Genomic DNA, 13,281 nt, shown 5'->3' on the forward strand with positions numbered 1-13,281 from the left:
ATCACCACTATCCAGTTCCAGAACTTTTATATCATCCCAAAAGGAAACTCTGTACCAATTAGGCAGTCACTCCTCATTTCCCCTCTACTCCACCCCTGGCAACCTCTACTCTGCTTTCTGTATCAGTGAATTTGCCTACTCCAGATATTTCACATAAATGGACTCATGCAATAGGTGGTTCTTTGTATCTGGCTTCTTTCACTTAGCATAATGTTTTCAAGGTTCATGCATGTTGTAGCATGTGTCAGTATCACATTCCTTTTAATGACTGCATAATATGCCATTGTATGGGTACATAACATTTTGTTTATCCATTCATTAGTTCATGGAGAACTATTTCATTTTAAGGGAGATTTTATTCAGAAAATAATTGTAAACTAATCAATTGGACATACCTTTAGAGGTTTGATTACATATATGTGTATATATATATATACATATATATATATATGTATATATATAGGCACCTAAAGGCTTTCAAAGAAACCTGATGTCTCTGTAGAAGTTTGAGCATGAGAAGAAGTGCTGTATATCCAGAAGCTCATGAGATAGTACTGGATCTGACCTATGGATTTAGGGTTCATCTGCATACAGATGGAAAATAAAACCATGTGAGTGAATGAAATTGCCCCAGGGAGAGAGTGTAAAGGAACCTAGGACAGAGTCCAGAGGTACTTTGGGGATCCATGGAGGGAGAAGGAGCCTCCAATTTCCTCCCTAGAGATGATGATAAATAAAACCTAACTCAGGTGAACCCTCAGGCTCATCATTTGCAAAGAAAACATCTCCTACTTTTTCACAAGGTTTGTAAGAAAATTAAATGAGTCAACATATGCAAAGCAGCTGGTACCTGGCCCATAGGTAGGACCTCAGTAATGATAGCTACAAATATTACTATATATATTTGTGCTGTCACTATTGTCAGTTTCTGCATGTTTCTTTATTTCACTATCTTGTAATATCATATCCAGGACTACCTATTTTGAAATAAGCTCTCCTACCCTATTAAAGCTCAGTCTGTTTTTAATTTTGTTGTTGTTGTTGTTCCCAGACTTTGCTAGCTTCTCCCATAATACCGATGGAAGCTAAAAGAATCTAAATTAGGTGAAGGGACGCTAAGAGGCACAGGCCAGACTTCCGACCCAGTTCTGCATGCACACAGGAGGATGTTCTCAATTCCATAGCTTGGAAGAAAACTGTTCTAGCCCCAGATCATCAGGACCTTAAAATTCTTTCTCTTTAGATCTCTTTGTTTTGATATTGGCAAGGGAAAAGTTATTTACTTCATTTCTCAAAGACACTTGATTTTTTTTCCCTCCTATTTTTGGTAAAGAAATAGTTGACAAAAATTCATGACCCAGCCTAAAAACAATTACACTATATTGGAGTCAGAAGTGAAAAATCATTGGATATACTGTTTTTTAAGCTTATCATTTTACCAGACACAGTGTCTTAAACTTGTTACTCCTGTAAGATTTTTGACTGTCCTTGCTCTCTTCTGAAGAATTTCTTTGAATATTTTTAAATAAACTCTCAAAAGACTTGACCACACCTCTCCATTCACTTTTAACATGGTTGGTATGACTGTTTCTTCCTGGGTCTTCTCAAAAAGCTGTTAAGATACGAATAACTTTTATATTTCATAACTTTGTTTTAGTCTTTCAGAGTTTTCTTCATACTCTTATAAACTTCTCATATCTTTCCACCTTTCAAGGGGGAAAAGTCTTCAGTGTTTTTTCTTATGCAATAATTCGATTAGTTTTGTTTTTCTGGAATGTCACATCTCTAGTGTATTCCTATTTATGTTCCATATATGGGAATGTATTTTACATATGGGAAATATGACTTTCAGTGAAACTAAAACTACAGAATGGCATTGCATTTTGTGAACATATGCAAATTCTTTCATTCCTTATTACTGGCTGATTTGTTGTACACTGAGAGATGGAAATACAAAAAGAATGTAACTCATACTCATCTACACAATTAGAAATGATGCTGGGAATGGACTCTGTCTCCTGAAGCCTGATCCAGGGCACTTTTCACTGGAAAATGGACAACTCGTGACGTTCATGACCTAGTTCATGTTGGCTATTATCCAAGTTTGGTGGTCAAAAACAGGACAGAGTCTATGGAAAATTACTATTGCCTGCTCTGTTACTAATTTAATACAAGAATTACTGGAATTTGTCTGTATTTTCTCATCTGTTTGGTAGGGCATGCTATCTCTTGTCTCATGGTCAAGTTGCAGAAAATAGAGTAATTTGAAAACATAAGATAATAATAGCATTTGGTTTATAATTCTATAAAAACCAGTAGTGACTGGTGAATATAGCATTCATTGTGACTCCAAAGCTGAATTAGAAGCATGGAGAAGCCAAGTAAGAGACTTGAAGCCCAAGAACAATTATAGGAGGAAAATGATTTTAACTACAATATTTTGTCCCTATAAGGAGATAAGGCAATTACAGGTGAGAAGAAAGAAGTTTTTCACAATCAAAATTAAAAATGAACAGAGAGAAGGTGTTCCTAAATATTATGGGTGGGTAGTTTTAAATGTCAATAAGTTTTCTATAAACTCTTCACGTGGAGGGTAATGGAGAATAGCTTAATGTGGGAGGAGATTTTTTTTTAAACAAACATTGACATTTTAAAGACCTAAACATCTTAAATGGAATGACTATTCAAATACAAAATTAGACAAACCGAGGCATTTTGGAGATTATATTTGAGTAGTATCCTAAGAGCCAGATAATGAATGACTCAGATCATCTGAGTGGTCTGGGCTGACTCACATGTTTTAAAAAAAGATGTCATCAAATCTCTGATTTTGTCAGTGTTTTTCCCCTTGATCCACCTGGTAGTGCCAAACAAATCCTGAACGTCAGTGACTTTTCCAGCTCTAATTTGTCAGGATGAAGTTCCAAACTACCAGTAACAAGTCTAAGGTTTTGACTATATAGGCATTGGTATATTTGAATAATACTGACTAACATGAGAAACACACAAGCCACATATGTAATTACAGGACACGTGGGAGATAGGAATCCCTGACAGAGCCTTGACAGGAGAAGAATAGAAGATACAAGAGTAGGCTTGGTTTGTCCAGGATGGAAGAAAAGGAGACTTCTTACCCCAATACCACCTGAATGATGCTTCCTGGAAAACATCTTAAATCAACAAATATTATCTGGTTCCTCTACTTGGCGTAGAGGACATACCAAGGGTATCCTTGGCCTCTGTCCTAGAAAGGCTTACAGTCTATGAGGGAAACTGACGTAGGAACTAATAAGTGGAATGCTTTGATATATTGTAATACATATAACAGCAACATTTGGGGGAGCACAGGATAGTCAGTTCTGACAGCACTAAGATTGAGAGGCCCTCACAGAGGAGGGGGCATTTGACTGGGCTGTGAAGGCACATATGGAAGTTGTAAATATCAACAAAACAGGAAAAGCATTTCAGCCAGTGGCAAGGACCACATAAAGAGAAAAGAGATACAGGAGAACAGATATTGGGGATGTTCAGAGAATCCAGTATAGCCACTGAATTGAGGAAGTAGAAAAAGATGAACTGGGAATATGGGATACAAAGAAGTGTCAGGCCAATGTGGCTGTTTCGTATGGTTTACATAATCTCTGTCTTGGAACTATCCTAGTGTCCAGAATCCGCCTACCCTGGAAATTACTGTTCTTCTAAGTCTGTGATGGGGTTTCTTGGCACAGCGCCAATTTGGGCGATGGCTAACAATAGTCTAAGAAAAGCTTGCCTACTTTATTGTACTTTGTCCTGATCTCCTTTCCATTTTTTTTTTAATATTCTTACATTGCTCATAGGGCTAAGAACTTACAGTGCCATGTCCTTGATAAACATCTGTTGAAAAACAGTAATGAATCCTATGCACATGTACACACACACATGCATACACATGAAGAAACTTTCACGGGTTTTTGAACGTTCCAATTTAACTAATATATTGCAACTTTAAAAATATGTTCACTTGCATGTTGCTAGGAACTTTCAAATAGAAAATAGATTTTTTGACCTTTTGTTGTTTTCCCACAGGATTGAAAAAACGTACAAGGAAGGCCTTTGGAATACGGAAGAAAGAAAAGGACACTGATTCTACGTATGTACTTAAGAAGAGCACCACTGCTCAGCATCAGCTGGCTGTGACCGTGTGGAAATGCAGATCTGCTGTGGTCTGCTGTATAGCAGAATAATGAACCTATAAAACCCCTTATTTGACAAGAATCCCTGAAAGAAAGTTAGAAAATGCAAAAATCAATAGTTGTTTAGGCACAGGTGAAAAGAAAAAAGGTGATGTTGATCTCGCAACTTTAGCTTTTCATTCTGTACATTTTTATCGTGCATAAATTTTATCACAAGGTGCTGAGAATTGCCCTGTGGGCTTGTCCTCTGAGAATTTATAATTCATGGAATAGAATATCTATCACGCAAATTGAAGTATCTTTCATATAACTAAAAGAGCTAACATTTGTTATGACTACCGTGGTAACACGTACTTAGTAAACGCTCAGTGAATGGTAGCAGCCACTACTCCTGTTATCACTAATACAAATTAATACGTGGTAAGTTCCTTAGGAGCGATTAGAATTGGAATTTCCAGGGAATTGGAGAGTGGGAAAGCTCATATTTGAATACATGATCAGTGAAGCTTCAAAGAGGGAGGAGCCTTGATTTTGGCCTTCAAGAAGATGAGGACATGCGTTTCATGCCAAGGGACAACAGCCAAAGCAGAGATGTGGAAAAGCCAAGTAGGTATTCGGGACAAGCTAAACAGAGCAGTCTGTCTACTTGTCGGCCACACGTAAATGTAATAGTGGGAGGCAAGGCTGCAAAGGAGATCAGGGCCAGATAGGAAGGGCTTTAAGTACCAGCCAGGCTGAGGTGTCTGGGCTTCCTTCCTTAGGCAGTGGGTGACCTTGAAGGCTTGAAGGCTTTTAAACCAGAGACTGTAAAGGATTGGGGGGTAAAAAGCTATTTTTTGTCCAGATATCAAGTTTTAAGTCCCCTGTTCTTACCTTTTCTTTGTGTTTTTTCTTTTAGTAAATAATTATTTCATGGAAGCTGTATTTACTCTAGTCTTGCCAATTTTTCTAAATGATTAAATTAGAAAAAAATTTTTCTGAGCATTATATAATTTTCATTATTTCTTAAGAAATTGCCAACTTTGATACATTAACCAGAATAGGAGATGGTTCGTTCACCAGAGTCGGAAGACCTGGGCTCTGGTTTCAGCATTGCCAATAGATCCACGGACTTAGAATACACTTTCCTCTAATGGGCCTCAGTTTGCACTAGATGGAATTGAATTTCCATAAAAGGCCAGACACTGTAGCAGTCCGTCTGTCAACAGAATCCTTTGCCACCTACGATGTGCCGTGTGTTGTGGGGGACACTATTAGACATATCTCAGGAGAACATCATTAGCAGAAAACAAATCCATTTTTCTTTGAGATGGTTTCTGTAACTGACTATACATAATCTCTGGTGTGTGAAGAAAATTAGAAAGGAAAGAAGCTCCCTCAAAAGGTAAAAGAGGTCAAACAACCTCCCCAGGGCAGACTGAGCTCATTTGCAGGTGGCCAAAGTACCACTCTTCCATCACCACTTCTAAAAACATGAAAATGAGGAAGTTACTCTTCATGGCTTTGTGTAGATGCCCAATATCTCTCTGAAATACTCTAACAAGACATTTTCTTGTAAAATCCCAAGCATCTGTCCTTTACTTCTTATCATCTGAGCGCCCCAATTTACTTAGGTGATAGCAAATTAGCTATAAACTGGTTCCACCAGCAGTGATGGTCAAAGGACAAGACGTTTAGTGTAAGCCTTTGCTTTTCATGAGCCCCTGCTCTCTAATTGGGTCATATATCATCCTTGCAGAAGGCTGGAGAAATGTTCTGGCAATGTGCTATCCCTTCAGATTTAGGTAATGCTTATGTTAGTATGCAATCACTGAAACCTTGTTGATACAAACTGTTTTCAGGGCTGTTGCAACTCCGTGAGCGTTGACAAGTAACCTGCTATGGTAGCTGCCAGTTCCAACTTCAGTTGATTGAGTGTCCTTAGATAGAGTGGGGTTAGAACCAGAGCTTCCTGATTTGATCAACGTTACAATGGCTGATAGAAAGAGGAAAGGAGAGAGGAGCCTGTGCTACGTGGCAGGCCCTGTGCAGGGTATTTTGTATGTACTGATATCCTTTTTAATCCTCATAGTAATTCAACAAGGTTAGAAATAATATCTCAATTTTGGAGATGAGAAATCAGTGCCAAAAGGAATTAAGTAACTTGCTGAAGGCCACCCAGAAAAATAAGACATGGAGCCAGTATTCTAGTCCAGAGTCAAGTGCCTATTCTTTGATTACTCAGAAAAAAAAAAGAATAGTTGGGCAAAATTATATTCAAGACCAATAGGAGGGTAAAAGAGAAAAGGCAGCAGTGGCAAGAGGTGACTGTCACTTTTTAAAATAGAGGCAAAGTGTTCCTGGTAGATGATCAGTTTTAAAACAGAATCAGTAAATATAATGGGTCTGCTCTTAAAAAGAAAAAAAAATTATTTAAAAATGTATAAAACTTAATAAAAGGGGGTTAGGCAATAAACTGAGGACACATGCCCCATTGTCTGAGGCTGCTAAAATCTCTCTCTCTACTCCCCATCCTAGGTCAGCTTGTATAATAACTTTATTCTAGGTAGCATTTAATGAGTATTTACTATGTTCTAGGTACTATTCCGGGCTCTTCATTTATATTAACTTATTGAATCCTTTAACAGCCCTATGAGCTATATGCTGTTATCACGGCTGTTATATAGATGAGGAAACTGAGACACAAAGGAGTGAAGTACTGGTCCAAGGTTATGCAACTAGGAAATATAAGTTGATTGAACCTGGGCAGTTGGGCACTATAGCTAGTGCACGATACCACCATGCTTACTGCTGTCATACGGGGAAGCAGCAGCCCTATTTCCATCAGTGGATAAGACAAAGGATCAGAATAGATACCAACGCTGCTATGTACAATTACAATTATTCTGATTAAGATTTTTGAAGTGCCATCCCTAGAGCTGTAATATGCATGAGACCAAGTGGCCTCCCATTTAAGTTCCCCTATAGCTATGCCCTTCTACCTGGACCAATAGTGGGCAACACCACAGCCAGGACTATCTCCAGAGCCTTGTCTTCTCCACATCTATCACCTGCCCCGAAAGACAACCCCACGAGGATCAGTGCCTCTGGATGTGTCCTATGCAAAATTTGACGCCATCTCCTCTCTATCAGTTCCTTTGGCAGAGGCTGAAATCCTAGTAAGAAATGCTCATTTTTTGAAGCGTACAAATCTAGGGAAAATTGACTTTGATGAATATGGGTTGGTACCTTTCCTCTGTACTTTCCTACCAACTGGGTTTACTACGGCCATAATAACCCACTGGATTTACTTGCCTGTCTCATTCTCTCTATGATGAGCATGTCTTCTTCATTATTTTATCTCCTGACCCTAGCCTAGTGCCTGGCCTATTATAAGCACTCAATAGTTGTTCAATGAATTATATATAACTTTTATTGGCTAAGACTCTTCCTATCTTTCTATCTTAGATGAAATTTCTTTGAACCAACTTTTTCCCATAGCCAGCGAATGTCCAAAGATCCTAAGATTTCTGTCAACTCCCATGGTCTTTCAATATCAGGGTCCTCTCTGCTTCTAGCCCCTGTATCACTGATTCATCCCTGTATCCACATGGACACAGAAATGATTATGGAAAATGATGCTCTCCCATCAAGTGTTTTGTAATACAAGTAGAATATTCTGCTAATTTTGAAGGGGGTGTTGGTGGGGAAAGGGAATCACATCTTGAAGCCAAGAAGATATCCCACCAACTCTGCATTTCTCTCTCTCTCCTCTGTCCCACCCTATGAAGCAATAAACGATTTTGTCACTTGGTCCCACCTGCTAAGGAACAGTTCCAACCACACCAAACTCTTCAAGATTTCATAGTCCACCCAGGCACTTACTAAGGTTTTCTTCCAAACAATGCAGGTCCCCATCTAAGCATAATTCTTGTCTCCATGTTAATAGAATAATATTTTTCTAGCTCCTTACAGAATTAATTAATATAAGAAGTTATAAAGTGACTACTCTTTTTCTTCTCTCTTTCTCCGATTCCTCCAGCTCAGTTTTCCAAAGTAACAATAATAATACCCTTCCTCTATGGCTATAAAGTCTAACATGGCTGCAAGTGAACAGTTTTGTGTTCCTAGGGTAGAGACATCACGGAAGAGGAAAAAACCTGTAACAAACAAACAAACATTTTTGAATACTTAGTATGTGTCGGGAATCATTATAAGTTCTTTATATACCTTATCATATTTAAGCTGGCTTAGAGAACTAAGTAATACTCAATATGTTCGAGGTCAGAGAGCTAATAAGTGGTAGAGTCCGGACACCTGGCTTCATCCTACTCTAAAGCCCTTATTCTTAAGCACTGCAGCCTAGCTTCACCATGGATTAAATACCCTGGACTTTAGTCATCAAAGCAAGCCATTTAGCAAAATTGCCCTCCATTTCCTGTTCTGTAATCAAAGGAGCAGTAACTCTAGAAATATGGAAGAAAATATAGATTCTTAAAGTAAGTTGAAAACTACTTTGTAGTTTTATAAGTTCTTCTTATAAGTATAAGAAGTTCCTTCTTATAGGGGGAAATTCAAGACCACTTATGGGGAGAAGATGAGAGAGAACAAATGGGTTTGCATTCCTGGTGGTAGTTTTAAATAGAAGGCTGCTGAGTGGGACAGCTCTTAATGAATTCTCCTCTCAAGACACTGCACCAGCAACTTGTGCCTTTTGGATTTCAGTTTTTAATGAGACTCTCCCTCCCACGCACACATACACACACCCCACACTCAAATATCACTCAACCAATCCATTTTGATTTGGCTTTCATTAGCCAGGTTTACTGGGGTTGGAACTCGTGAGAGGGGGGAGAAAGGTGGTTAATGATTCTTATTGTCATACTTGAGACTATGTAGCAAGAATGATTCATTTTCCTAATAGCTACCAATTTCTTTTTGTTACAGAGGTTCACCAGATAGAGATGGAATTGTAAGTATTTAAATGACCATTATTAGTAGGTTTGCACTTCAACCTATGCTAGTTTAAATTTCTTAAAGCCCCATTTCTTCTTCTTTTTTTTTTTTCCTGCAAGGGGAAAAAAATTAGCTTAAATGACTTTTCAATTACAACTTTTTTTGTTGTAAATTTTGTAGTCATTGCATGGGACATAAATGCAGTCTTGGTCAAGTTAAACTTATTTATTGCATTCACCAAAAACCCTGCCCCAGAGTAGGCAAGCAAACCAGTCATCAATATGGTGGGTCAGAAGCCAGACAGTTCCTGCAGGGGCTGCTACCATCAACTGTTATTTCGTTTCCTATTTAATGATATAAGAGCTCCTTATATGAGAATGTTTTTCTCCAGCAGAGGCCACAAAGTCATAATGGATCTGAGATCCAATAAAATTGAAAGAAGCTCTTCCTCTTTCGTAGTTGAGCTGCAGATACATTTTCTATGTTAAATTCATTAGTAGGGAATAGTCTGGAAACCATTTATGCCTGAATTTACAGCCTGGAGGAGGAAAATGTGTCCACTGGGTTTAGATTCAACAGTAACTCTGATTCCTTGCTGGTCACCAGATTTCTTGCTTTTTAAAGAAATCTGTGGTGCATGGGCTTGGATTTATCTGAGTTGTGCTTATGCGAGTCTGCACCAGCTTCTAAAATGACTTCCTTCAAATCTAAATCAGATGCCTATTCAGAAGGTTCAAAAGAACAGCTGTTACTGAAGGAAAAAAAAAAAAAAGGGACTCGCATTAGGCTCATTGGGCTGAAGTGGGAATGAAAATAAACCAGATAGTTAAAAATATTTTCTTGAAAAATCACCCTTTATAATATTAGACCTAAATTGGGGTGTTAATTGTAGCTATGGTAGGAGTTTTTCTCCCATATTTGACTCAAGGTTCTTAGCTTTGGGACGCCTTTTGCATTCTTGTAGTTCTCGCCATGAAATGTTAAGAAAGTAGACTGAAATTTATCAGACATTGGGTAACACTATAATCAAGGCTCTATTCAGCAGGGGAAAAAAAAGACCCAGAAGACTCAGCTTCTCCTCACCTCTTGCTTCTGGCTCAGAGCCCTCTCGTTAACTCTGTCTCAGGTACTCTCTGCTTCTGTGTCTTCTCTTTGCTTCTGTCTTGGTCCCCTCCCTGAGTTCTCTTGTTCCCTTCATTCTGACCCTTGCAAGGCTCTGTGAGATAGTCTCTGCTTTCCCTCCCTGCTGCTTCCAGGCTGGTTTGCTGTTTCTTGCTTCTCTCCCTGTGGCACCCTCAGTCTTGTCCTTTTTCCTTTCTCTAAAGCTCCTCCCTCCCTGCTGTTCATTGTCTCCCAAGGCCCCACTGCTATCTCAGAGTTCTCTGGTCTTCTAGGGACCACGAGTTTAAATCTCGAGCAGAACATGCATCCCAGTGCTTGGCACAGTCCTGGCGGGCGTGTAGCAGGCAACTCTGAGTATGTGCTGAGTCAATAAGCCCAGCCATGATTCTGCGGACTTGCCCACCCTAAGTCAGGGCTTCATCCCTGAGTTCCCCGATCCTCCTTCACTGTCACCATTCTCAGTCACATCAAGTTATTTATCAGCAGATGTGCCTTCTTTGTTCCTTAATTGGAAATGCCATGAATGGTCATGATTTTAGGAAGGAAGAATTATTTAATTTCGATTTCTCAGGAAATAACACAGACCTGTTTGGAAAACAGGCTGCATTCGAAATAAATGCAGGTTCTCAGAAACAGGGTGTACAGCTTCCTAGGTAACTGGAAATTATTGACCAGCTGCTAATTTTACTATTTGGAAATGTACCTTAAGTTTTCTCCACATACTATGGTCACCAAATTTTGAGAACGTCTTATGAGACCAGTGCTGTAGGGGTCCAAGTTTCTGTTCGCATTCAGTCCCTGGAAATCTCAACCTGATTTTCTTTCAAACTCAGACTGATTTCTTTAAGACCTCGTGTCTGTGGAGCCAGTCCACGTTTATGTGGCTGAGTTAGCTTTCAAATTATTGCTTTTTGAATATCTGAAGTGGAAATTTATGGTTTCACTAATGTGGTTCTACAAACTACAGGTTGTGGTGTGCCCATTTAATGCTTATAGACGACTTTGTCAATGCAGGGGCCACACGACAGATTTAACTATTTAAATTCAGTTTCTCAAAAATCCAGTGAAGCCCATCTCTGGTGACACTGCTTTTGAGGTTTTATCTACAGAGCCTCTGTGGCCAGGCTGCACGTATCAAGATGGGCTTACCTTGCTCCCCACTGGCTGAAAATGCCTACCCTCGGCCGAGCTGTCTGTCTCGATGTCTGAAGCTTCAGGCAACTGTGTGTGATGATGCAGTCTAACCCAGAGACAAACTCTGTTTTGTGCAGGATACACTCTAAGTTTTTCCTAAGCAGTTCAGATTTCCATCCACACCTAGACTGGGGTCACTGGGGGTCACGGCCGTTGCTGTGAGGAGATCTCTGCTCATCCTGAACACGTGTGCAAGAAAGGGTCCGGATTTGGAGCTGTCAACTGTGTGTGCTGTGTGTATTGATGTCTCCCAGGAAGGCTTTGATCCAGGGGAATATATGATGGAGCTAGCCTTTTCAGACGTCCATTAAAAATGCAACCATTTTTATTAAGTCTCTTTGGTGTGTCCCAGTGTCTGTTCTCTACCTGTAAATTAAGTGCCGGCTGAGTGAGGACTCGATCCACGTCATCCCTAGTGCCTGGGGTGCCTCTTCCTCCTTCCCTTCTTCTCCTGGCCTAGCCACACCGGCCTGCTGAATAGAGCCTCATTATGGGCCCCAAAGTCCACTCTTTGCTTCAAGAACCCTGCCAAGATTGGTAGGCCCTACAATTTGGCCTAGACATTATTTCTTCTATGGTATGCTTGCTGACTCCATGTGATTCTTTATATGTGTCTTGAAGAACAAACAGATCCTTTAACAACTTTTTTCTACATGAAAACAATCAATTGCAGCAGCCCAGCCCACATGAACCACCCTACAATAGCAAAGCAGAGTGCGCACGTGAAGGAGGAAAAAAAGTTTCGGTAAGGAAACAGATTTTAGTTTAAGATATCCAAGGGGTTGTAGAAACAGTGAGTAAAATCCCAATTTGAAATTTGAAGAAAACAACAGTAGCACTTAAGAAGACTCTTTCTCAGATAATATTTCCCAATTACTTCCTGAATACCCAGGGCCAATTTTTAAATCAACCAAATAGACTCTATATGTTGACATCCAAATATACTTTTAAAAAGTGATCAGGCATAAGAGACGTGTGATTCCTATGTCTTACACAAAGGATAGGGATTCCAATTTTAAAAAGAATATGCTATCTCTAAGAAAGCCTTGGCTGTAATATAAACACCACCATACAAATTGAGTAGTTGTTTATTAGGATAAGCACCACCTCAGTAACATCAGGAATTTGGCAGGACCTTGGCCTGTGGGATCTAATGTACTTGACAATGGACTTGGGATGCTGATCCTGTCCCAGACTATGCAACAACTATAACTGTGTTGTCCAACACGGCGGCCACATGTGGCTGTTTAAAATTCAGTGCTCACTAAATGTCCATCGACAGCTGAATGGATAAAGGTGTGGTGCATATATACACCACATCTTGGAATTCCACCATGGAATATTCCACCATGGAATATTACTCAACTATAAAAAAGAATGAAATAATGCCATTTGCAGCAACATGGATGGACCTAGAGATTATCGTACTAAGTGAAGTAAGCCAGACAGAGAAAGACAAATATCATATAATATGATATCAGTTATATGTGGAATCTAAAAAAAATAATAATGATACAAATCCTATTTACAAAACAGAAATAGACTGACAGACATAGAAAATAAAGTTACGGTTACCAAAGGAAAGGGGGGGGATAAACTGGGAATTTGGGATTAAAAGATACACACTACTATATATAAAACTAGATAAACAACAAGGGCCTACTGTAGAGCACAGGGAACTATATTCATTGTCTTGTAATAGCGTATAATGGAAGACAATCTGAAAAAGAATATATATATATATATATATATATATAAAACTGAATCACTTTGCTATGCACCTGAAACATTATAAATCAACTATACTTTAATTAAGTAAATAAATAATTTTTTAATTCAAAAATAAAATTCAGTT

At 39.1% G+C, this 13,281-nt stretch overlaps 1 protein-coding gene across 24 annotated transcripts in view; it reads left to right on the forward strand.

The window, feature by feature from the left end:
- SGIP1 (SH3GL interacting endocytic adaptor 1) overlaps positions 1–13,281 on the forward strand; it is a 213,973-nt gene that overhangs the window by 92,545 nt on the left and 108,147 nt on the right. For 7 of the 24 annotated variants that reach the window (XM_067726463.1, XM_067726466.1, XM_067726467.1 and 4 more), the window contains exons 2-5: positions 4,069–4,132; positions 9,102–9,126; positions 10,153–10,236; positions 12,100–12,171. In XM_067726463.1, the coding sequence (XP_067582564.1) occupies positions 4,069–4,132; positions 9,102–9,126; positions 10,153–10,236; positions 12,100–12,171 (245 nt within the window). The remainder of the gene's footprint in view (positions 1–4,068; positions 4,133–9,101; positions 9,127–10,152; positions 10,237–12,099; positions 12,172–13,281) is intronic. The other 17 variants (XM_067726470.1, XM_067726481.1, XM_067726483.1 and 14 more) reach the window with 5 other exon arrangements.

Source organism: Pseudorca crassidens, chromosome 2 (genome assembly GCF_039906515.1).
Source record: "Pseudorca crassidens isolate mPseCra1 chromosome 2, mPseCra1.hap1, whole genome shotgun sequence".
Classification (NCBI taxonomy): domain Eukaryota; kingdom Metazoa; phylum Chordata; class Mammalia; order Artiodactyla; family Delphinidae; genus Pseudorca; species Pseudorca crassidens.